At 41.4% G+C, this 21,956-nt stretch overlaps 1 protein-coding gene across 1 annotated transcript in view; it reads right to left on the bottom strand.

Annotated features, from left to right (window-relative positions):
* The window catches only part of DNAJC11 (DnaJ heat shock protein family (Hsp40) member C11), a 58,479-nt gene that overhangs the window by 5,949 nt on the left and 30,574 nt on the right, over nt 1-21,956 (bottom strand). Inside the window, exons 5-12 of the mRNA XM_067566652.1 lie at nt 16,294-16,422; nt 15,041-15,163; nt 9,024-9,097; nt 6,490-6,679; nt 4,775-4,860; nt 2,713-2,829; nt 1,343-1,498; nt 1,025-1,031 (exon numbers count right to left, since the gene is read on the bottom strand). Coding sequence (XP_067422753.1) covers nt 1,025-1,031; nt 1,343-1,498; nt 2,713-2,829; nt 4,775-4,860; nt 6,490-6,679; nt 9,024-9,097; nt 15,041-15,163; nt 16,294-16,422 — 882 coding nt within the window. The remainder of the gene's footprint in view (nt 1-1,024; nt 1,032-1,342; nt 1,499-2,712; nt 2,830-4,774; nt 4,861-6,489; nt 6,680-9,023; nt 9,098-15,040; nt 15,164-16,293; nt 16,423-21,956) is intronic.

Raw genomic sequence — 21,956 nt, 5'->3', positions numbered from 1 at the left:
TTACTAATTTACAGGCATTTCTCTCCGCATAGAAGAGAAGGATGGAAGGAAAATCTAGCAGTACTGACACCCCAAAGTTAAAAAATTATGAGTCAAACCCTTAATCATGGTTTTTTAAAAAAAGGTGGTATCTTTTTTGGTCTGTCTTCATTTTTGAACTCCCCTCCCCAGCCCGTGTATGTGTGTGAGGGACAGACACACTGATTCTTGCAATGCAGGTGGTATAAGTTCTGCACATGAAACTGAGGACACAGCATGTGTAAAATCTTGTTTTTGAAATATATGACATCAGTCTGAATCAAAAGCTTTTTGTATAATTTTAAGATTGTTTGTAAATGTCTGTGCTATGTCCACTGGCCAGTTTATCTGTTAATTTTACCTGCTTCCAATATATTTGTAAAAATCAATGTAATGTATCTATCTAATTGTGAAAGACACTGTCAAAAATGAAATAAGGTTTGCTCTAAAAATAATATGTAAGTTCTTCAGCTAGGAGTTGAGTGACTGAAGTGTGAATGGCTGAGCAATTGAGTTGGGTGTAGACAAAAAGAGTGATTGAACAATTGGTCTCAGTAAGGGATGTCTAAACACGATGAAGAAAACACCAGCCTCACCTAAAACGCTTGAGGGAAGAAGAAAGAAGCAAAGAAACACACCAAGAATGCAAGCATGACAATGCAAAACCCATAGATAAAATGGGACAAGACTGGAGGTTCGGGTCTACAGCCAGGAGTACCAATGCGCATCGGCAGAACCATCCTCATGCTCTAGTCACCTGGCCAGTGACTATCTGCCCAAGAAGCTGGTAACTATGACATCTGGAAGATCTTCTGTCTGTGTGTGCCTGTCAGTGTGTGTGAATGTGAATGAAAGCATCAATTGAAACACGTCACTGGGACCACTTACTAGCTTGCCTCCTGCAGCTTCTTCTCGTCACTGGCTGTACTGCTTGTCCAGCTATTTCACTAAGTAGAGCACAATATTAATGTTATTACAGTGTTGATACTTTTCTTTTCTTGGATACTATCTCTCTGACATGAGGAAGTTGAACACCACATTAGTTATAGGCATTAAATACGATTCAGCTGCAAGGATGCACTTCCCATGCCAGTGCTTTAATCACCCTACAGACCTCATTCAATCAGGCTGGTTTCAAGGCCTTCGCTGGAGATTCTTTACAACAATCATCCTTCAGCTTCCCCATTTTAACTCCCTATACAGCATTTGTGAAGTACAGCAATAGTGCCTCAGATAGATGCTTTTAAACCTGCCACCCCACTTCAAAAAGCAGTTAAACAGGGGAACCCTGCTCTGTATTTAGAACACATGACCTCGAACTCACTTCTCCTTTTGTGCCCTGAGGTAGGGTTTGATGATTAGCCTATGCATGGCAAAGTAGACAACCAGGGGTCCCACGGTGGCATAGAACACAGCACTGGGGAGCAGCTGATCTGTCAGGTGCACGGGAAAGAAGTAGGTCTGGCTGGCCCTGTTCAGCCTAGAATAAAGAAGAACAAAGCAACTTATCAAAGCAAGCCTGGAGTTCTAAAGCACCCAGCAAAATACATGTAATGCTGGCCAACAGTGTAGGCTCCAACTTAGCAGCAGCAACCACTAGAGGCAGTGGATGGTCTGAACTCTGAACCGGCAAAGAGCTCACAGACGCAATCAGAATAGCAGCAATAGAGATTGCTGAAGCCAGGCAGAGCCCTTACTTTTAAGGAGCAGGTGTCTCCTCTGGAGCTGCAATGATGTTCTGGAGACTATTAAAAAATTTTGAGAAAATCTTTTATGGTCACAGGACTTCTTGGGGAAAGACATAAACCAATCGCCTCTTCAAGAGGGAAATCATCAGCAGCTGCTTCCTCTGAAAGACTCCGCTGCTGCACTGTTCCCCACCATCACTCCCTGGACTCCTACCCAAGAAGGCAAGGACATTACTGGTCCTTGTACACATCATGGGACAACCAATGTTCAGGGTTACACAGTAACAGAGGATGCTCTCAAGAGAAGAATCACATTTATGCACATGCCTTGCAGGAAGGAGAATATTAATGTTCATCAGATGCTTATGGTCAAATTTGTTTTAGCAAATTTGTCATGATCTGAAGTTATCAGGACTGCAATCTGAATGGTTTAGGATAGGTTCTGCAGTGTTGTCATGCCCTCTGCTGGCAAAATCAAAATATACATGGCAGTTTATCAACACAATAGAAATTCGGTTAGTACCTCTTTGTAAACTGCATCATGTTAACTAGTGAAAACGGATATATTAACTCTAACAATCTGGGTTGGTCTGAATTTTTGCCTGTGTGTAAAGCTGTGGTAACTGGAATGCAATTAAATATATATATATATTTTTAAACTCAGTATCTATCCATTTATAGCAATATGCCAAACTTTATTTTTAAAATGCACACTCAGATTATTTTTAGTTTACTTACACAGTAGTGGCAAATGAAATGCTCAGCCTCCAACAGACTTATGCCAGCAATATGCATGTAGGCTTAGAGGGCCACATCCCTATATTAAAATTGAGAGCAACTGCAACCTGTTCCATTTTATGGCATGTCTATGCATCATAGCCTTTGGGCTCCTGTTGCCAATACACCTACAATAGCCTAGCTTGGACACCCCAACTGAATGCATCAGATACAAGAATATATGTTACAGTCATAGTCATCAACATTACAGTTATAGTTTTGAACTGACTTGATTTTCAGAGACACTCCCTGGGGAACACCAACGCTGACAGTGGCTCCTAAAATACTGTGTCTGGAAATCTTCCTCTCTGCTCCATATTCCATTATGGTCCCAAAGAAACCTGCCCTAGAATGACAAAACCAGAAAAACATAAGACAAGGACTGAGTTTCCAATTTTTCTTTTAATATCCAATTCTGTTTATTTCAGTTCGCCACGTATCACAAAGCAGAGGTTACCTACCTTGTACAGTAACTGAAGTTCTTCAAGATTTGCATCCCTATGGGTGGCACACTTCAGGATGTGTGTGATCAGAGATTTTGTCTGTGGGTCTGTGCCTGTGCCCTGGAGATCTTCATCCCTCCACTCCAATGCCTTCTCAATCACAGAAATCCAGCAAGAAGACTCCAAAGCAGATGGGAAAGAGAGAGGGTAGTGGAGTACCCAAAGGGACACATCTCAAGGAACTCCAGTTACCATACCAAGTAAGTGACCTACCCTTCTTCTTCGAGTAGTAGTGTCCCTATGGAGTCTCACTTCAGGAAACTCCCAGATGTCGAAGGAGGGTCCCTCAGGAGGCTGATTCCATACGGACCATAGAACAGTGCAATCCAAAGCCACAACAGCTCTGGAAGCAACCATGAGCACATAGTGCCGGGAGAACTTGCACTGAAGACAAGGTGGCTGCCCTGCAGATGTCTGAGATAGGCATGTTTTCCACTTGGAGATTGACCCCTGGTGGAATAAGCAATCACCCGAGGTACTGATGATTTCAACTTGTCTTTAGGTTTCTTGTGCTTCAAAAGCACTCAATCCAGTGCCAGCACTGGTTCCACTTGAGGTTGTTTACCTGACAGTTTCTCAGTACTCAGTATTATCTTCTTAACCAGTGCCAGGATCTTGGTACCAGTAGGGCTGGGAGCCTCTGCGGTACCTGTGTTGGGATCTGAGGTCTTCTAAGGCCTGGACCAAGAGATGACATCTCCCTTTTCTTATCCCATTCTGGAGAATGGGTTCTCTCCTTTTCTGAGGAAGGGGCCCCAGGGTCTTTGCAGTGACAGTGGCCAGGGCACTCTGAGCAACTGAATCCGATGTACAGGGGCATGACTTGGATCCTGCAGGTCTCAGAGAACACTCCATCAACAGGAGTTTTAGTTTGTTCTCCCTCAGTATTTTAGACTTGCTTTTAAATCCTGAGTATATCTTACCTTTCGAGAAGATGGGAGTTTCTCCCAGGCAGCAGAAGCAGCTTGAATGTCGCTGCAGGGAAAAGACCTGTGGCAGGTCAGACAGGGTTTGAAGCCAAAAATCTTTTGGGCATAACTCATTACTTGAGGCCCAAGAGAAAAACAAACACCCAGGCTGGGCAAATGAAACTAAACTGTGCTAAATAACAGGAAAATACACAAAGAACATCCCTCAGGAGAGAAGAGAATAAAAACAGAGACAAGCAGCAAGCTGTATGGCTAGCTACAGCAAACACTGCAACGCTCTGTCTCAAGCTGCGGGTGGTTGAGAAAGAACTGGAGCAGCGGAAGGGCCATACTCCACATTATACCCTCACGCTGCAGCATCAGGATAACTAGGGCGCAGGCGCAAACCCTGCTGAGGTAAATCTCTCATCAAGAGCACACAGGCTCACGCACATCCTGAAGTGGAGTACCCATAGCTACACTAGTCAAAGAAGTATCAGCAAGATAAAACAGGAAACGGTATGTAACAAGAAGCACATTGTGTATAAGAGATGGTTAGTGAGTGATTCTCTGTGTGAACATAGGACCTATAACTGACCTAACAGCAGGTCAGTTAATGCCGTGACAAACTGGCAAGGCTCACAGGCTTTGTCAATGTCCGCAACTGAAGGGGACAAAGACTCATCTAAGCCCCAAGACTGTGACCCTTCATTCTGCCATGTTAACAGAGAGAATTAAAAATCAAGGAAAGCAGTACTTCTAAGAAGAAAAGCACAGACATCAGGGCACAGACTACACAGGCCTCCAGCAGCAGTGACTGGGGTTTCCTTCCCAGATGCTTTGATGCAAGCACAACAGGAGCGTCCCCACTTATACTCACTTGAGAGAGCCTTTAACTCGTGTTTGATCCTCATCTTGAAACTTATGCTGGTAACTGATCATCATGAAGGAGTGGGGGATTCCAAGCTGAAACACCAGAGAGGCATGAGTTCATGGAAAAGCTGCATCAGCCACAGCTGAGTACTCCCACTGATTTCCTTTCCAGTCCCTTATGCAGAGTAAACATCAGACCAATGACTGCCACCGGAATGTTACTACCCTCCCCTGTGCTCAGTGTCACTCTCCTTCAAGCTCTGGTTTTCAGACTGTGCTCTGTGAAGCCTTTACTTGAGGCTGAGCATGAAGGGGAGTGGGACTCTGGAGCAATAGAGGAACCCTCCTACAAAGTGATCTGCAGAATAACAGTTGGAGAAGTGCTGCCTTGAAGGGATACAGTCAGCTGGTTTAAGGCTTCATTTCATTACTGTTCCTGGGGAAAACACATTTCCAGGCACCACTAGTTAGCAAAACTGATAACTGCCTGTATTATCTGAGACAAATGGGACTATTCTGAAACACCCTGCTTCCCACCCAGCCCCGTAAGTCATTAAATTAGTGTGATCACATCAAAGCAGCAGCTGGAGTTTTCATGCCAACACTCTGGGAAAGCGCATGCATGCAGACAGGACGGGTGGATGCACTCATTGCCGTTCACAGAGCACTTAATGGCTACATCCGGGAATGCCAAGTGTCTCCATATGGCAGGAAGATTAGAATCTCTTTCCTCAGAAGAGGCAGGATCAAGGCTGTTCTCGAGTGTCTCCTGGAAACACTGTGCTTTAGGCTGGGCCCCACAAGCATGTCAGGTGATCCAAGCACATTTCTAAGTGACTGGGTCATTTCTGAATGGAATGTGCTGCAAGATTTCTGGCTCTGGTGAATTGAGTGGCTGCTGTCTAACTATCAGAGGAGCAGCAAGAAAATCTGACAGGTCTATCACCCTGGAACTGTGCTTTGCTCTTCCTACAGAACATTTAAGCAAATGTGCTCTTCCTGCTGACAGGGGCATTTCTGCTTCCACAGATACCTAGACATGGTGTCTCTTGCTGCTCTGAATGCTGAAGGGAAGGTTACTTGTTTTGCTGAGCAGAAATCACATAGATTGTCACGTATAATACAGGAGCAAGAGTCCAGTAGTAAATGAATGCAGAACAAAGAGCTGCTTTTCAATGCACTCTGCAAAAGGGGAGTTGGAAAAATTGTTTTTAGCAGTCACACAAATTTTAGGATACACCAACAGGACAACTTCCCTTTAAACTCTTTTGCTCCTGCCTCTCTTTCTTTCTTCCATTGAGGCGGAAGATCACCAGCTTCATGGAAATCAGTGACAATAGTACTATATCCATAAGCCAACTGAAGGGACTGAGTAAAGTAGCACAAACTATGCTTCAAGAAATTAAACTGTCTCCCAATTTAGGAAGGCAGAAACCTGACACACTGCTCTCCAAGCCTCCAGCAGATTAACATTATGAGCTGTCTCCTCCAGCTCAGCTACTACAATACTAACCATCAGTTCTGGGCAGGAGGCTGCAAAGTGAAGGGCTATTTCACAAATCCACCACACTGACTGAACTCAGACAGATGCTAATTGCCCAAATCACTGACAGAGGTTACAATGGAAAAGCTGGATGCAACCTTCTCTAGGGCACCATGAGAGGCAGCTCAAATATTGAGAGGGAGCTCACTCTCCATTGCACACAACTGTATGAGTCTCACCTGCAAGGCCACCGTGAAGTGGCTGGTTTTAGTATCCCGGACGATACTCGTGTTCATGGCTGACTGGATGCCCCATCGCCACTGTAAATAGCCCATCGTGTTCTTATCTAGGTTCCGTGCCAGGACAGTCGTGAGGCCTGGTCGGATCCCACGGGATGAAAACTGCAGAGCACAGTTTGTGGTGATGAAGCTAGAAGACATAAGGAGAGCAGCAGCAGTGGTAAGAAGAGAGACTTTCTCCAGACAGTCTCAAACTCTCCCTCACCCAAGAGCTTGGGCATGCAGGACTCTCAAGAGACATTTGCTGTATGCTGTAGACACTTGCTATCCTTCAGCTCCAATATCAGGACTTCAAGGGAACCTCACAGTCAGTTCACACATTAGAGACTGGCAGCACAGAAGCAGCCCCCCAATCCAGTCAATCGTGTGATAACATCAAGGCTAGCCCAACAAGAGGCAAAAATTGCCAAGGAGGCTTTCCTAACCCTTACTGCCCAAGAGATCTGGACTTTTTTTCTGTATAGACAGCACAATCACCTGCTGTGAAGGCCTCCTATTGCTGTCCAGCAGCTCCCCAACATCAGCTTGAGAGGCAGCATCAATAAGCCCCAGAGGGGACCACATCAAAATCTAGGCTCTGAGAATGGATGTCTGAAAATGAGAAGGTCTCAAAGGGAAGGAAACTGCATTGTCACCAATGATAAAAAGGCTCTAAAATACAAATGCAGTCATCATCTATCTTGTACTTTTCTGCACAAAAAGAGGGCTCTAGTCATTTGAAAATCATCAGCAGGCTAAAGGCAAACCTTGCATTACTTCTCTAATCCGTGAAATATCATCTCCTTTCTTAAGGTCAGCACCTCTCATGCACATGCAAGTCCCAGAAGAGCCCTGAATGCAGAGGTCAGGACTCTGGAGAATGTCATTGAGCATTCCTGCTGCACAGCATCATAAGGGTTGTGACAAGGAGATCTCCTGAGCTTCACTCCCTCTCCTCCCCACTTTGTAGAAAACCATTCCTGTTAATTTACAGTTTAACAATATCCCACAAAGCAGCCTCTATTTCCTAACATACCTGACATTCAAGTTCATCATCTGAAAAACCCAAGCCATCTAGCTGTTCTCCTTTCCCCCTTCCTTCCCTTTCAGATAATAAAGAAGAGACTTAGACTAGCCTTGTTCCTTTCTTGGGAGCCTGTGTCACTTCTTCTACATGTCAATACCAGCCTGCCTCTGTTAGCCTCCAAAGCAAAAAAAAAAAAACCAAAAAAAACCCCAAACCTCCTCTAGTTCTCTCAAGTACCCCAAAATCAAGCTGCTGCCCCTTCTCACAGGAGGGAAATGGGAACTGGGTCCTCTCGATCTTTGGCTTCCCTTTGAAAATAAGCTAACTGCTCCCTCCAAACACTCCTGCTGGGACTGCACTGAACACAGTGGTTCAGATGTGAAATGCAGTCACAGGCCCATTTTTTTGGCATATTCTCATTTCATTTCTGAGTTGTTCTCTTTAAACAAAAGCAAACAAGGAATTGAATTCAAGCTTTTAAAATTATGCTCTCAAAACTGACTGCTTCCTTACAAATCCTGCCTGAGAAGTGGCTGTTTTCTATTAAGCTGCACATTCCTGCTGATCACTCAAAACAGGAATGAAGAAGTTGCCTTTGAAAGTTATGCTTTCAGAAAACCAGAAAGCCTGCTCCTGGTTACATGACACATCATCCCAGTAAAGCTGAAGCTGTGTATGTAAAGCTTAACACGCCACATAAAATAGAAGAACAGAACAGCAATCATCTCCTCAGCAATCAATCCCTAAAGTAATAACCACTTTCACAAAAGATTAATAAAAGTTGTGACAGAGCATCCTTTCACTTCCTCCATTAAAACCGGGATCAGCTCCTGTTTCTTGCCATGAAACTAACTAACAGAAATCCTGCACTCAAGGAATTTAAGAGCTTTCATAGTCAAGTGGAGAAAAAGAAGTTTTGTATATAAAGCTATGTAGTTGCTCCCTCCGCTTCGTGTGTGTGTGTGTGTGTGTTTTTTTTTGTTTGTTTTTTTTTGCTATGGCTAAAGATAATAGTGTCAAAGAGTTTCCTCTCAGCCTGGTTTCTTCATCCGCTTGATTCTGGAGCAAACACTTAAGGTTACAAGTTTAAGCAAACACTTCACTTATCTCATTTTGCACAGATCTTTTGTAAGGGAACTTTTAGTAATTTACTGTGATTGTGAGGACATAACTCCAGCAGTGTGACCTCATGACAAGAGCAAATATAGACCCAAAGATGGGAAAGACCAATCCTTGCTTAAACCTGCAGTGTATAATTAAAATACATGGCACAAACAACAATAAAACAAAATTAAATCTAAGCATTTTCCCTAGTATGAAAGTCCTCTGTAAGTTTGCACTTGGACTGCCATGTTCTATGTGATAAACAAATCCAAAGTGAATATGAAAGGACATTTAAGCTTGTTTTTCCTCATTCTGGAGCATTCATAAAGAAGGCTATTGAGTAGTAGCTGTTTCTTATATTTACCATCTTGGTGTAAGATTACGAAATATCTTCAGACCAAACAGAGGTCCCTGAAGATCTCCGGCTCCAAACTCTAACTGTTCAAATATAAGAGACAAACCAGTTAGAAGGGATCATCTTTCCCAGTAGTTGCATAATACTCTCTATTCTATTTACCATTGCCTTATTTGACAGACTCATTCAACACCTCAACGTAATATAAACCATTCATGTTGGTTCACTTTCGCAATCTGTCTTTTCTCCTAGTGTTATGTTCAGGAACACAAACAGTCTCACTGTCTATACTCTCAATTACTATAAAAAAAAATCTGCCAATTATATAGTCAGAACATTATAATCAGAGCACTGCCTGCTCCAATCACTAGACATAATATGACAACAAGCAATCATTTGTCCCTGAGACGATGACTCTTTTCTTTTTTAAATTAAAAACCCCCACAGTGATGTTTGCAGATTAGAGATATTTTCATATTCCTGTAACTGAGACCTCCAACTCATTGAGTCCATTGAACAGCACTTAGATGGTGATCACTACAACCCAGGCCAGAGTTAGAAGACTCTACATCCCATTCCTAAGTCCCTGCTACTGTTTGATGTGGAGGTTCTCAGACAGACACCTCCTTACAGTTCTTATCACCACCGTCTGTAAGGATTAGTATATGACAAAATGCTGTATACATAACATATGGATAGGCCCTTGGCTCCGAGAATAAGCTGGTATTTCAGTGATCTTGCAGCCTGGATTAATTGATATTTCTTGGGAATTTCCTTTTGAACCACTTTGGGTCATCAAATGTTATTGCTACAAGCTCTACCACATGCACACAATTTGCATTGAAAGGTACCAAAAAACTGTGAACTTTTAGTCATTTCAGATAATGGTCGTGTCCTGATGTACACTTCATCTTAAATACATTGTAACAAAAATATAGACTTCATGCCATTTGAAGCCTGCCAACCCAACCCAAGGGTTTGTGACTTCTAACGTACTCCTTACATCTTCTAAAGCCCTTGGGTGGCATTCCAAATTAATAGCCATTGAATCTCACAACAGTATGTATGCACAGATTCACTCAAACTCATCAAGCCAGAGTTACATTGAGTTTGGTATAGCTTCTCTCCTCCAGCTTTCCTTCCCCCCACCTCCAAAGAGAGGAAAAGTTATTATAATATTATTATTCATAGCTAGTGCTTCACTTATTCTAAGAGCTGTACAAACTAAATCAATGCTGACACACACCATGAGGTAGCTAGGCAGGCATTGTTCTAGTAGTGCAAGTAGGGAATCATACACCAAGGGAGGAAAGTGAATTGCCCAGGGCCACACAGCAAGTTAGATGCAGAGCCACAGTAATAGCTCAGAAGTCTTGTCTCCCAGTTCTATGCTTAATACATTACTCCATAGTGTGAACTCCGTAGAGCTTGCATTTTGTGTGCATACATGCAGTGCTTTGTGCCACAGCAAACCCCCCAGATTCTCAACCTGTCAGTCCATTAACTTCCATCACACAAACACACATTTGGCATAAGCATTTTAGTTTTGAGAAACTCCAATTCCAGGACACATTTGCTTCTGTTCCTAAGACAGTCTTTAGCTAATTCCATGACACTGTTTATGAATCTACGTCTCTCGCTTTGTAGTTCAACGTCCTGAAAACACAGTGCTTCCCGTAGTGACCTGTGAAGGCTGGGCACGTGAGAGAGGAAGCTGGCTGCATCTTTAAGCTGATGGTGTTCTGCTGGTGACAGTTTAGAAACATAACTATTCACTTCCCCTCTTCCTTGAATCTAGGTGTTCTGAGAGGTGCCGTTCCCTGGATAAGACTGACAGGCCTCCCAGCTCAGGTCGACATAGTTGGGCTTTCAGGGCAGGCACTAGTGCTCCTAAAATAACTGTGCAGACAGCGCTTTCAAGTTGTGGCACAAGCTGCAGCTCTGAAGTCTACTCTTCCTAGGCCTCAGAGCCTGAGGCACAGCTTCAAAGTGCTGTCTGCACAGCTGTTTTTAGAGTGTTAGCGTGAGCCCCACAAGTCCAAGTCTATCATCCCAGGCTGGGAGACTTGCTGCCATGGGCTATGTAGATGTGTCCTAAATGAGGTGCATGGAGAACCAATACTAAAATCGCCATCACCAGCTAAAAGAGAAGCTGCAGGAACAAGAAAAAGGGAGGAAAACAAACACGGTGTTAAAAACCAAATGGCACTTTCTAAGCCAGATCTCAAAGCAGGAACAAAGTCCCTGCAATGTGCAGAAAAGCTGCTCAAGATCCTCTTTGAAAGAGATGATGGTTTGGGAGCAGCCTGAAGGAAGCACTATCTCAGAGAAGGGACACTTTTGTGTTCCACTCACACACCAACATCCTCAGAGTTAGTCCAGGGATGGGGTCACTAAAAGAGTAACACTCCACTGCAGAACCACCAGCTTCTTGTCTCTTCTTTAAAGGAGCTGAACTATTATCACTAGTTTTCATTCTAGCTTTGATTTTCTTTCCACCGTCAGCCAAAGGACCTCAGTCCAAAACTTGTGAAGAGCGGCTAGATGCAGAAGGATTCCCTGAAGAAGGGGATGCCATCCAAGAACTGGCTGCTGCCCTCTGAAGATGCAAGTCCTTGGCTTCAATGCTTATTTCTTTGTATTTGCATTTTGTTCCACTGAATTGTTTATAGGTCTCACAGGTGACGGGGGAGTCTTCAGGAGAGGATCCCGTTAAACCCTGTCAGCACTTCTGTTACAGCACAGCATTGCAGTCTGTAGAATGCTCTCGCTGTTTCATTTTACTAGCCTGGGTGACTTTCAAGACAACAATTCAGTGTTAATTTGGCACTGTTCAGTTTCATCGGCAGAAGCAGCTGTTAAACTGGCTACCTTTCCATATGGAGAAATTCCAGAAACAGTTCTTGTTCCTTCAGTCCCTGTTCTCTTAAATAGTTTTATTCTACATTTATTTACAGTAATTTGTTTTCAAAGAACCAAATCCATAAATTCCTGTTTTATCAAGTGTTTCAAGGAACCCTGATTTCCATCAGATTCAGAGTTCAATGACCAGAGATCATTCAAGTACAAACTCATTTTCCAAATAAATCCCAAAGGAAATAGAGATAGATGAGAGGAAAGACTGCATGTGAGCAAAAAGATGGCATCTTATACATCTGGGTCCTTATGTCATACTAAGCACTACAGCTATTGCTTTTGGATTCCTCTTATCTACACATACTGCTTATCATAGATCTTCAAGGACTATGGACTATCACAAGTTGGAGACTGTTACTCTAATTTTACGCACATTTAAGGTACTGGATTTGTCTCAGTTTGTCCTCCTCCCCTTCTGAAAGGAAAGGAGAGTAAGGTCACTGGGTATTGTATCTTGATGTCTCATAGTTCTTGGAACATGCAACAGGAAAGCTTCTCGGATTTTGTACAGATGAGAATTTGTAAAGATGGAAGATTAAATAAACTAAAATTCCTCAACCTCTCTGTGACAGATGAGAGACTTGGGAAGTGTAAAGAGTTCAAATGACTATATTGAAATGTGTCAGACAAGCATGGACTTTTTGGACAATACATATTAAATGCATTTCTTGAGGAATCCATGGGGAGTGTTTAATGCAAATGCCACAACCCTGGTTATGCAAAAAAACCTGAGAAGAGGGCCATCAACTGGTAATTACCTGTTCCCGCATACTAGAAATCAAAGGCCTAAACTGTATAAAGAAATGGCTGAGCTGCCTAGTCTGGGTTCTGGTTGCTCGTCTAAAGACTGATATTAACTTGTAACCACAAAGAAAATCCAGTTGTGGGGTCTGAAGGACTAACATCTACCAGAGCCCTTGTTGGAGTTGGGGTGCCCTCAGGGGTAAGCTGTTTAGCATGCATGTAGGTTCTTTGATTGTTTTTATATTCTTTCTAATACTTTTACCTTTAGAATAAATGTACTTGCTTAGAAGGAGTTGAGAGGTCACTTGTAACTGCTTGCAATACACTGGTCACAGTCCTCAGAGAGAAAGTGAAGTGGAGGCACTGGCCCTTTAGGCAGTCTGGCTTGCTGAGGACATCACAGTGTACATCAGTGAACTGTGCAGTCTTACAAAACTGGTCAGAAAGGAGTGACACACAGGTCTGTTCCCAGGAGAGGTGCTGGTGGGGAGCCAGAAACCTTTACATGGCTGCCCTTGAAGGAACACAGAGGGAAAATACAGCTACAGTTACCATGAAACTGTGATAGTGTCTATTTTTCCAGAACAGCCAGCACCTTTGATATCTGCAGTGTTGCTGTAGCCATGTTGGTCCCAGGATATTAGAAAGATAAGGCAAATAAGGTAATATATTTTATTGGACCTACTTCCACTGGTGAAAGAGACAAGCTTTCGAGCTACAGAGAGCTCTTCTTCAGGTCTGGGAAAGTGTCACAACTAAATACATAAAGTAGTAAACACACAGAATTCTAAGGGACCATTTAAGGTGAAGTCGTCTGTTAACACCTCCGTAGTCATAGGGCAAAAAAGGGGGCTAGTGGGTTACAGATTGTTTTAATAAGCCATAAATCCCATGTCTTTATTAAGACCAGGATTTTTAGTATCAAACAAAGTTATGAATTTAAGCTCCCAGACTCCTCTTTTGAAGGTGTTGTGCAGATTTCTGTTGAGTATGAGGACTGAGAGGTGAGATATGTAGTGATCATTTTGCAAAAAATGTTACCAAAGGGTGATGTAGTGTTTTTGTCTTTATTTTTCTCTGTGAGTTCATTCACCTTTGCTAAGCAGATTTAAACAATTTTCTTGACTGAACAAATGAAACCCTGCTAATCAAGCTAGTGGATGTACCCAAGCCACATAAATGTCCTGAAAGATCAGCAAGGAATGCACTCATCTTCAGCTGAAACTGCTGCCATCACACCCTCTATGCAGAGATGCCTCACATCAAAGACACTTTTCTCAGCAATATTCAACTTGTGCTCTCACAGGGAGAGACTGTAACTGACAAGATGGGGTTTGCAGCTATTTAAATCACACTTTACTAGAAGTCAAGTTGGTTTTCCCTATAGCTAGCTTCGTGTGTGAGCAATGAAGTTTAGTTCTGAAAGAAATGCAGATGATCACAATGTCAAGATGCTGTTCACAACCTTCAGAGGCAGGTGGAAGGCTTATAGGCTTTGTGCACGATATTTATAATATTTTAAATATTCCTCAGACTGATATGACAACATGATGGTTAAGAAAAATTAAATTAGAAAGACACAACACTTTTTTCTCCCCTTATTTTTGGGAAAAAAACAATAAAAAATAAATAAAAAGAAAGACCTCACACCTGAACAAACATGAAGAAGAGGCCGTAAAGGAGAAAAACAACTATTCAGGCTTCCAGCTCTTTCTTTTAAGCTATTTTATCAAAACGAAACAGAATGGAGAAGCCAGAATACTACTACTAAAACCAGGCCTGTGCTTTAAATCAGTGGGTCTCAATCAGTGGTACATGTACCCCATGGAGGTACACAAAGGTCTTCCAGGGGATACATCAACTCATCTAGGTATTTGCCTAGCTTTATTACAGGCTACATAAAATGCACTAGCAAAGTCAGTACAAACTACAATTTCATACAGAAGATTTTTTTATACTGCTCTATAAATACACTGAAATGTAAGTACAGCATTTATATTCCAAGTGATTTATTTTATAATTATATGGTAAAAATTAGAAAGGAAGCAATTTTCCAGAAATAGTGTGCTGAGACACTTTTGTATTTTTATGTCTGATTTTGTAAGCAAGTTGTTTTTAAGTGGGGTGAAACTTGGGGGTACGCAAGACAAATCAGACTCCTGAAAGGAGTACAGGAGTCTGGAAAGGTTGAGTGCCACTGCTTTAAATAACCAATCAACCAAGATTTCTCAACTCCAGCACAGTTCCTTTATTTTGGTTTACAACTTACTGCATAAATGGGGCTAAAGAACTCAGACAACTGGCCAGAAATAGGCTTGAGGGAAGGGGAAAAAAACAAACAAAACAAAACAAGTTGATGCTCCTACCTCTCCCCATCCCTTGGCAGAGGTCACCCGTCTAAGAGCAAAATTAATCGATCCGCCTCCATTCCCATTCTGGGTAGAGAGGCTACCAGAGAGTATTGCTGTGTCTGTGGCAGTCAGTGGAGCCTGGAAAAGAAATTTGTTGTTATTGGAGTAAGCTGAGGTATTAACAACCTCAATTACAGAAACCTGATGAACACATTGCAAAGACATAGTCAAAACAGCAGATGATTGGAGAGTTTGTAAGCATATAGGGACATGCAATTATCCAAACAGCATTACCTTTCTCTCAACTCCTGTGCCTGGGTATTTGAACTGCATGTGGCCACACAGACTGTAAGTTCTATAGTCAAATTTTATAAAGCAAGAGTGCAGCATACAGATAAGTGACACGACTGCATAAAATAACATTCTTTGTACATGTATGCATACCTAGTTGCAACCCTACACTTTGGGCTGTGATCCTGTCAGATCTCATAAGATATACAGGGTCACACTGGGTTTATACTTCAGTGGGAGACCTTTAAGGACCATCACATGCAATATCAAGTAATCATGATAATTCAGCATGTGGAATTCTTTCCATTGGTCAGTACCAACCCAATGCCTCAGTGTCCTTTTTACTGGGGTCAGAAGTGAAACAGAAGTCTTGACCACTCATGCTCATTAAAGTTCAACCTGTCACTTTGGATTTGGGTTCCAATGACTTCAGGAACTGCCAGGCAAATCAACTAATTCTATAAATGCAGATTCCGGTAAGAAGGTGAAAGTAGTTGTGAGACTACCAGGTATTAACAAAAAGTGATCCTTCAACTCCTTACTCCTGGGAATGGGGGAAAACCCACAAACTGGGGCACATTCTTAAATACAAAGCCCAGTGTTTGTCCTAGGAATGTTTGTTTACATCCTAAACATCGCTTTGAAAATGTGTTTGAGAAATAAATGTTTAGCCCAGCTGTCAGTCTATCCTAGCTGAGGCAACTTGGTAGCAGAGGAGGCAGAGCCTCTATAGCACACAAACGGGAGCCAAAACTCTGGCATTTGTGTCCTCAAAAACGTATGAGAGCATGTCAACACACGGTCTCCACTCCCCACGCTGGTAACTGAATCGCCACACCCCACTCCCTAAAGCTGGTAATTGCATCCCTTCACAAATAAAGACGAGAAACCCCCTGAGCAGTGTTCCATTTTGTGCTGTTGTGCCCCATTAACTCAGAACCCTCTTTATACTTGGAGTGGCATTTATTTCACTTTACCTCAATGGACTGGGATATGTGCATTTTGTTAATTTCAATCTGGGGAACGTTGCTCCCTGGCACATCTTCATATTCTTCATCATAACGATCAAAAAGGTCAGTGGCATCTATTCCAACACTAATCGTTCCCTGGGGAGAGACAAGCAAAACAAGTTCATAGCACTAACATGTTCAAAACATGTAGGCCATAGGACTACCACATCTTTATGTATGTATTACAGCTTAAAAACATCACTTTTTTCCATTTAAAAATGTTTTTTCCACCCTTCTGCTGTATGAAAAGCTCCCCCCCCGCCCCCCCCCAACAAAGCACTGAGTGATTATACAGAGAAATGGCAAGCATTACTATAGGTAAAGGATTGCCAAACACACAAAGTAAACAAACTGAACAGACTGACTTTACCACCTTGTTTTCAACAATAGTAGATACAATATTTATTTAAGCTGTTCAACACAAGAGAAGTTGGAAGAACATTTTCAGACAGACCAGGGGTTTTTACTTCCTCAAAATGGACTGTCCCCCTTCAACTTTGTAAAACCAAACCAGGGATTTTCCAATTAATCTTCTCAATGAAACTGAGCTGGGAGTTCACCCTCTCTTCTGAACTATTTAAAACAATCTAATTTTGAGCTGTGTTAGATGGTTACCACTGACCATATAAGTCACATGCTATTGGTTTTTTTCCCTGATTGGATGAGCCTGATTCTTATAGTCAATAGGAACATTTGAAGAAGATAGCATTTTCGGATAAGTTTACGAGGTATTAAACCTTTTCCTCTCCAGGCCACATAGGCTTTGCCTGAGGAACAATTAGTCCCTTTGCCTGGCTGCTGCTGCATTCGTACAACTAACTATACTATTAGTCCCAAATGTGAAGGGAATGATCAGATCCTTGTCTTGCTCACTTAGTTGCCTCAGTAGAAAAGAGCTTTGGGAATCCCCTCCTGCTGCGGTGTAAAGCAGCGTCCCATCTTATGTGAAATATACCAATAAACGATTGAGAACATGAGATTAAAATTAACTTTCCAAGACAATTTCTCTAAGTAAAACTCAATGGTTGAATGTTTATAGAAAGCAAAATACAGCAGGAACATGTGCATGGAAGTCAATTCTTTTTTAAATCTGTGCAGATACTCAACTGTTTTGCTGAATAACCTATAGTGGAAATGCACAGAAAATGGCAGTGTGTTTTGAAGGGCTCAGGATGGTGCGTTTCATCCTTCATCTATAAGTTTGTATTTCAAGACTTAGGAAGGATCGTTCTAAACTTTTATTTTATCTATTTTTAAAGCAGCACACCCCATGTTCACAAACTTGCAGTGCAATGCAAACTGTTTACATAAACAAACATTTGTGATGAAAAGTGAGAGATGCTATGTGACCGCTCTGAGAATTAAATACTGATGTCTATTGATGGAAAAAAAACAAAACAGAATATCAAGAAGAAAGCTATTTTTGTCATTGTATTTACTGGCAATCAACGCTTCACTAGGATTGATGAACTCCTTCTGGGATTTAGAAAGTTGTGCTAAAATTAAACCCAATACATGCCTTGTAACCAGAGTGAAGGTTTAAAACAATTAGCCTACTGATTTCAAGATCTAAGAGAATACATAATCTAGTCCTACTTTTTGAGTGGATCTTCCACACAGCAAAGAAAAAGAGAAATACATTTTAAAAACAGTAAAATGTGACTGTAGAACCACAAAAGTTGTCCAGATAACTCAGGTGCAGTACCCAAACCATTTTAAAATCACTTTTTGAAGCTGACTGGATTTCAAGTTGGCATCCCTTTATCGACAGTAAATAAAATTAAAACTAGTTTTACTTTCTGTTTACAGTAGCACAAAACATTTGCTCCCAAACTTTATTTGGAATAAGAATCTACTGTTTAGGGATGCTCCTCAGACAAGTCGCCTTTGAGTGCATCAGCTTTCCAAAGTCCACAACTGTTTCTCAAGTGTCAACCCTCTCGTACACTGTGCTGCTCCTGGACACAATGCCAAAAAGCCAGCAACGTGGAACGCTCTGCAGCACTCTGCTGCTGCTCCAAATCTCTGGAAAGAGAATGAACAGAACAGCCAAAGGAAACGAAGCACAGATTTCAGGCTTATGTGCCAGCCCACACGTGACAAAATTAAAATAAAAGCATTCCAGAAGGTGACTGATCAAGTGATTTTGTATGTATGAGAGCACTGCTTTTAGCAATATAGAAAACTGCTCCGATGCTTTTCTGCTGTTCTTCATTTTTTGAAAATGCGCTGGTCATAGCTGCAGAATGGGATGATGTTCCATACAGAATGTCCAACCCTCAGCAGTGTGGTTTTGTTACAGCTTGTGACTCACTTTCAGATTCAACTAAATATGATTTAAAAAAAAATTAGTTACCAAACTTCAGTTATGAAAAAGTGGTAGTATTTTGTTGAATCTGGATTGTGAATAAAGACAGAAAGCAACAGCTGCAAAATTAAAGTGTAAATAAAGAAACCATACATTGAAGAGAAGTGCTTCCCAAATGAGGCACATTTTGTTTCCTCAAACGTCTGTCTGATATTTAGGGTGTTGTGCATTCAAACTCCCGACAGAGTTTAAATCCTGCTTTATTTCCACCAACATTTCTTGAAAATGCATATTTTTCAAGTTGAAGTAGATTTGCACTATAAAGAAAACCTTCTTGTAAACACATTAGAGTGAATTATTTTACATTCTGCCACTATGTAAAAGTTTCCATAGCACTGACACAGTTCTTATAAGGCACCCCACATGTCTAGTCCCTCCCTGCATGCAAGCCGAAGGCCTCCTCACTTACTCTATAGTGGTAAGAAATCAAAATGCCTCACCTTAGTTTTTTCTCAAAATGTAGGATAAAAATCAGAGAAACCTTATGAACCTTAGTGGTTTCTAAACTTATAAATGTAATTTTTTCTAGAACAAGATGGTCACCTACTGGACATGTTTGAAGAAACCATCAAAACCCACACATTTTCATGAACTATTCACTTGATACTTATTGCTTTTTATGGACTCTATTTGCCTTTTTTTCTCTCCCCTCCTTTGTCAATTATTATATAGCTATTATTTAGCTCTGAATGTCCACTGGCTCACTGTGGCATGCCAGTAACATAATCATCATTTACAAGGTCGTTTTGAAGACAAAGTGAATCTATGAATGAAAAAAAAAAAATCAGATGAAGAGGTGCAGTACTTGGGCTTTTTATAGATATCTTTTACCTGTCTTCACTCTTGTCTAATTATGAACTACAGAAATCAATTCCTGAAAATTACTGTATTTTTTCTCATTAGTATCATTTTAGACATCATCATCAGATTTCTATTTGGGATTTCTTCTCCTACGCCAATGGCAGTTGTAAAAATACTCATCTTGAACAAAAATAGTAGATTAGAAAGTTTCAAACCAAAAGGGTCTCAGTGCATTTAAAGTCTTTGGAAGATTATAAGAAGCCAGGAACTCCTTATATCATCTTTACTGAATATTCTGGGATGGGGAGTTATCCCTTGGTGGATTTTTTTAAGCATATTTCAGTTACCCACCTTCCACAAGATTTATTTCACTGGATTATGGGCCAATGTAGTAAATTCTGTTTATTTAAAAAAAAAAAAAAAAAAATCTTCCCCACCACCAAGTAAGTGAAGTCACTCTCAAATAGTCTATATATCTTGGCAAGGAAACTGGCTCAAATACAAGTACAGACAAAGCAGCAGATGGTACCGTTAAAAAACATTCTCAAAGAACGACAGCACCCGTTATGCCACCGGAGAGGGAGGTTGCTGCTACCATCAGCTCACCGTCAGCCACCTGTTCAGAGAATAGAGGAGAAGACAAAATCCCAAAGTGCGGGAGCTGCACATGAGCAATAAGAATGTACTAAGAACCCTATTAGAAAGTTAACTCTGCACACAAAGCAGCATGCTGTAAAGTGCAACAACTCAGTAGTGAAGGGGGTTATTAACACAGCCCCTAGGGGCAGCCTGCATTAGAGACTGATCACCTGAAATTCTCTTTAATAAATAAAGGGGTTTTTTAATCCTATGAGCACAAAACAGACTTACATGACTGCTTTTTTGTTAGAACTTGCCTTGAAAGTTGATTTTAAAGCACTTTGAAATATCTTTCCCTCTCCCAAAAGACGTCTCATGCAACAGTGCATCTAACAGAGTCCTCCACAACCTCTCATAAATTTGCAGGCTACCACTTACAAGCTGGTTGGAAGTAGAATTAAAAATTAAAGCCCCATATATCGAGTGTTGGGGCCAGCACAATACTTCTTACTATACCCTGGGGCTGAGAACTCAGGACAGAGCCTTGGAAAGCTGGCTGTAAGTATATTATAAAATACGGGGGAATTTCTAAACGATTTATAACTGTTCCCCTGCTTTACCACTTCCTGGGGTCATATTTGGGCAATTCAAGAAGCTCTCATCCACAGTTTAGATGAAACTAGGTACTCCAAACAGTGCTGGAAGCACTTTAATAGAGAGACACTGCAGGGAGGAATCCTTAGAATCAAATTAAGAACATAAAATTGTTCCCAAATGGAAACCTTAACCATCAGGTTTCTAGTGGTATTGAATATTTATGGCTAAGTTATAACCCCCAAGAACATGGTTTATGATGAAACTGTGATAGACCCTCCAATATAATATGGACGACTTATTACTACACTGAAAAGACCCATCCCGCTTGCTCTCAGTTAGAGAGGATTAGGTCATCTCAGGATTTAAAAATATAGATACTTAAAATCAGAACCTTTGTCACAATTTTCCATCAGGCAGAGCCTCCCCTTTAGACGGGCTCAGCAGGGGGTCAATGCACCTGAGAACTCTCATTTCAGCAAAGCCACAGAAATAGTTTTAATTATACTCAACCCTCTGCTATTGCAAATCTAGAAAGGTGTTAAGAACTTCCCCATTTGGCACTGTCTTCCTCCCTTACACGGAGAGTCTGTACAGTGCAGATAAACCTCCTCTAAGTCACAACACCAGATGGAGGTTTTACCTCTTCTCCTTCCTCAAGCGGGTATATTACTTTAAATATATTGATTTCCAAGTTTATACAACAGAATAAAAACAGCAGGATAAATTTAAACTACCTTGATCTTCTGAATCAGCTAGGTGTATTTTTGATGCCTAGGTTGATTATTTTAATACAGAGGGCTAGAGAAGCATGCAGCTGGTTTCCAGCTGACAGAGACCTTCTGGATTGACTGAACAGAGTGCTCAGATGTCCTTCTCACCAACCAATGGGGACAGAGAGATCTCCCATCCACTTAATGCCCCTACAGTACAGAATACACTGAAAGCATATAAAGAGGGGACTAAAATATATCTGTCAAACTCAATGATCCCTCCCCCCTATGAGGATGATGGGATTTCACTTGGGTCACAGTTGGGATTCCCAGCTATTCTAAAAACCCCGTATACTCTGATGAAGACTGATCTTCATTCTGCAGCAGGACCCCTGCATTCTGTGGTCCTCTAGTGTAGCTATGATTGGAGGTTTTTAGTGAACTAACTATGAAAATGAATAATATAGTCACAACCGTATCCCGTTATTTCATTTGATATTAAATTCCATTTTGTATGCTTCCCCATAATTTATGATTTTCAGTATGCTGCAAATGTACACAATGAAAACAAATAA

This window comes from Emydura macquarii, unplaced genomic scaffold (genome assembly GCF_026122565.2).
Source record: "Emydura macquarii macquarii isolate MOO-44397 ecotype Brisbane River unplaced genomic scaffold, CSIRO-AGI_Emac_v2 contig_2768, whole genome shotgun sequence".
Classification (NCBI taxonomy): Eukaryota; Metazoa; Chordata; order Testudines; family Chelidae; genus Emydura; species Emydura macquarii.
This window is presented reverse-complemented; position numbering and strand designations above follow the sequence as displayed.